General features: G+C 41.3%; 1 protein-coding gene across 2 annotated transcripts in view; it reads left to right on the top strand.

Annotated features, from left to right (window-relative positions):
* Window positions 1-3,626, top strand: part of adkb (adenosine kinase b) — a 108,769-nt gene extending 105,143 nt beyond the window's left edge. Inside the window, exons 10-11 of one of the 2 annotated variants that reach the window (XM_085762052.1) lie at window positions 3-89; window positions 413-3,626. In XM_085762052.1, the coding sequence (XP_085618178.1) occupies window positions 3-89; window positions 413-537 (212 nt within the window). In that variant the 3' untranslated portion in view covers window positions 538-3,626. The remainder of the gene's footprint in view (window positions 1-2; window positions 90-412) is intronic. The other variant, XM_085762053.1, reaches the window with a different exon arrangement.
* The last annotated feature ends 293 nt before the right edge of the window (window positions 3,627-3,919 follow it).

Raw genomic sequence — 3,919 nt, forward strand, 5'->3', positions numbered from 1 at the left:
AGGTGAGAAGGTGACCATGTTCCCTGTTTTGGACATCGACCAGAATGATATTGTGGACACTAATGGTGCAGGCGACGCCTTCGTGGGAGGTACGTCATGAAAATTGTTCTCTACACAGCTTGACTTCTGTGTACATTCCCAATTAACCTTTGATTCTGGTCAACTATGTAACGCAGTAATGTCTCCAGATTATATGAGCGTGACATTTAGCCCGCTGTTTTCACTCTGTACGAGCTCATCATAGCACCACATAAAACAGTCATCATCTGGGTCCTGTTGTGGATGAAACAGCGATGTCCCTTTTTCCAGAAGCCATTAGTACCTGGCTCATATTAGTACTAACTGCTCCCCAAACTATTTTGGAGGTGATGAATGCTCACAGGTTTGGCCTCTGCTCCTCTTGTCTACCCAGGATTTCTTTCTGCCTTGGTCCAAGACCAGTCGTTGGAGGAGTGTATCCGGGCCGGGCACTACGCCGCCAACGTCATCATCAGACGGGTTGGGTGCACCTTCCCAGAGAAGCCAGACTTTCACTGATGCATCATCGGAGCACTGATCATTTGTCTTTTCCACCAGATACTTGGATATGTATGCTTCTTCAGGATTTTCTGTACATTTTTTTTTCTATTTACAGTGACTGACTGCATGGGACTAAGTGCTGCAGCTTGGATATTTTGTTAAGCTCAGATAAGCAGCTCAGATGTTTTAATACAATTATAACAACATACTAGTATCAAATGTTGGAAACAGTACAGTATGCGCTCAGTAAAAGGAGCATTCCACTGAAAATCTACTTTTTTGAGTATCAACAACTCAGCACCTACAAGCGGGAAAGGTGGAAACTTTTTTGTCTCATAGTTTCTTCACAACTGAGCCAAACACTCAACTTTGAAGCTTTACAGGAAGTTGTATATTTAATGACTTATTTGCAGATAGTTTGGATCATACTGAAGATCTGATTATCCTACAGGACAGGTTTGAAAAGTTTCTGTGGACATGTGGCTCTAAAACGTTTCTTGCTCCGTCATGATGGAGTTCCAATCGATTGTAATGACGACCCAGAGTCAAGGCCAAAACTAGCCATCGAGACGCCCATAGAAACTTCTCAAACCATCACTGCTGCTTCTACACTGTTGATCCTTATGCTCAATACGTTTCTAATTATTAATGCTACACCAATAAATTGCTAATCACGCCACTTCCTTTGGAGCTTCACAGCTAAAAACTTTTTAGAACTTATTTTCATGCCTGTTGGTGCTGAGTATCGTCTGTGTATACTATAAAATAAAGTTCATCTTCAGTTGAATATTCCTTTATAATTTACCTGTAATATTGCAAAAAGAGCATGGATGGAGTGCCATTATAAGTGGCTTTCCATTTTCCACAAATGACAGTTTTAACAGGGCAAAACTGGAAATAATGTTTATTTGTTATTGTACAAATAAAAACGATATTTAACTCATCCTATCGAGATACAACTGATGAAAAAACAGTCATTTTAAACATGGAATATTTTGGTTACGTGCTGTTGAAATTTCTCTAAATTGACACACACACACACACACAAAAAAATCAAAATGCAAAACAATGTCATAACACACAGGGTTGTGGATTTCCCCATTATTTAATCAGCCAGAGGCTCGCTCATGCTAATCACTTTTGGACAGCTCAACACCCCCCTATTATGAAGGGCACAGAGGATGGGAGGGGTAGGGGGGAGTGAGAGGAGGGGAGGGGAGGCAGGACCAGCATGGTGTCCTGGCTCCGCTCAGTCACCCCCCAACTTGTGCTCATCGGGTCCTAACTGGACTCTCGGGGTCTGGAGCCGCTCTGCAGGGCTGCAGGAGATCATTTTTCTCAGTTTAGGGATTAGTGGTTGCTCTTGGTGGCGATCATTAGAGGGACCTGAAAATTAGGCTGATCCTCCAGACCCAGCTGTGCTGTCGCTGGGGGTTGGAGACAAGGATCAGAGGGTGGCCCCTCCTCCCGCTGACTATGGGCCAGCAGAAGTGTTGGGCAGTGTCTCAAGTGTTTTGTGGAAAACAATTCAACACCCATCAGTTCTACAAAGAAGTGAGATTGAGGAAAACATTTTTTGATGCCCTAGAACAACCTGTTACATCACGTTGTCTTTTATTTTCTCAGAGCGTGTCAGCAGGAATCCAATTTTTACTCTCGCCGCACCAGAGCTCAGTTTTTCTGTAATGAGGCATAGTTTATGCATCTATGCTAATCGAGGCCATCTAGGTGAAAACATTCTCCAGCCAAAATGTTATTAACAACTTTGAGACACTTTTTTTCATCAGCATTTTTTAAGGTTTCACACAGATGCGCTTTGAAAAGGACCACATTTCTGATTGGGCAAGATCACACTCCATGGCAGCTGGTTCATTTGCTTCTCAAGATGACAGATGGCAAAACACAAACACAAAAAGAGGGAGCCATGATTAAGTAATGAGAATGCCTGCCACAATAAGGAAACTACTAAACATACTTTTCTCACTTTTCCTGGAAAACTTTTGCTTTGCTCAATGAATGCAATATGTAAGAAAACAAACATAGAATGTGTGCATTTAATTTACATTTTATAATACTATGCTATCTGTTTTGTAAGATAATGAGCCGTAGGCATTTGGAAAATGTTTAATGCCAGTTTTATTGTGTAGCAGCAATCTGCAAAATCTCTTTTCATTTACTGTTTTGAGTTCAACACAATGCTGTAAACAGTAGGGGAAGGAAAAACCTTGACTTTGTGATATTTGTCTACAAAAGTGAGTTCACAACCAGAATATATTTCTCTGAATGCAGGCAAAGGAGTAACTGGGGCCCTGGCCAGTGTTTTGCCCCGCAGATGGGCAGCAGTGTTTGTGAACACCAGTGTGGCAGTTGGCAGGGATTGAGGGGGGGGATGGGCAGATTGCAATGGCACATGCTCCAATTCAAATTATCCCTGGACCCATGCAGCAGTGGAGGACCTGCTGGGGCCCAGGGTGGCATTCATTATAACCAGACACAGGCAGGTTTGGTCAGTGCCTCCATCATGACACCAGTCCGACATGCATCATATCTGAACCCTCTTTCAGCCGCTTTAACACCATCACCTCAGTGCAACAACACTTTATTTGCATGTATTTACAGCAAATTGCCAGTTGATATATTGATTTAAATGTCAAGGACTGAATGGCAGAAAGATACTGAATGCACTGAAACTGTGTAAATGAGGTGAGCAGGTAAATAGAAAGCATCAACAAGGTGCAACTGATGAAGACGCAGCATATTGATACAATGGCAAGACTATTAAAACGTGAATTAAATCAATCCAAATCAAATTACACACCAAATATGTCTTTCCAAAAGGGGAAAATGTTTTCATTTGAGATCTTTTTAAAGCTGCCTACTGTACAGTATGTGTTTGTAATCTGATGGGAAGTTACCAATTATCTCTCTAATTATGTCTGTATTACTGCATGAAAAATGAGCTTTCTGGCATTTCTAATGCTGCTAAAGAGTTGGTGAATGAGCGAGGGGAGCGCAAATCCAAAGACTGAAAATTTAATGATCTACATTATTGCTAACAACTATTGCTCTTCCTTGGGTATGGTGAAGTTAATTAGCAGATTAGGGTGTTGGTGTATAATATCCCATACTGCCCTGGGTTAAATTGGCCAGTGCAAAGAAATAGCTCATTTGGAAGTAAAAGTCTGGATTTATGTGTTTATGTCACATTGAATCACACATGATCTTGTATCTGCTGCACATCATAGGAATTTAAAAATGCCCATAGGGAGTTAATGTTAATAGGAGTGTTATGACATAAAAATGTTATGTAGCCTGCCGAGACTAATCCACCAGAAACATGAAGTGTAAAAAAAAAAAAAAAAAAATGTTCCTCTTGGCTCATCACTGGACATGTTGATGG

This window comes from Trachurus japonicus, chromosome 19 (genome assembly GCF_045865225.1).
Source record: "Trachurus japonicus isolate A0001 chromosome 19, Traja_1.0".
NCBI lineage: Eukaryota > Metazoa > Chordata > Actinopteri > Carangiformes > Carangidae > Trachurus > Trachurus japonicus.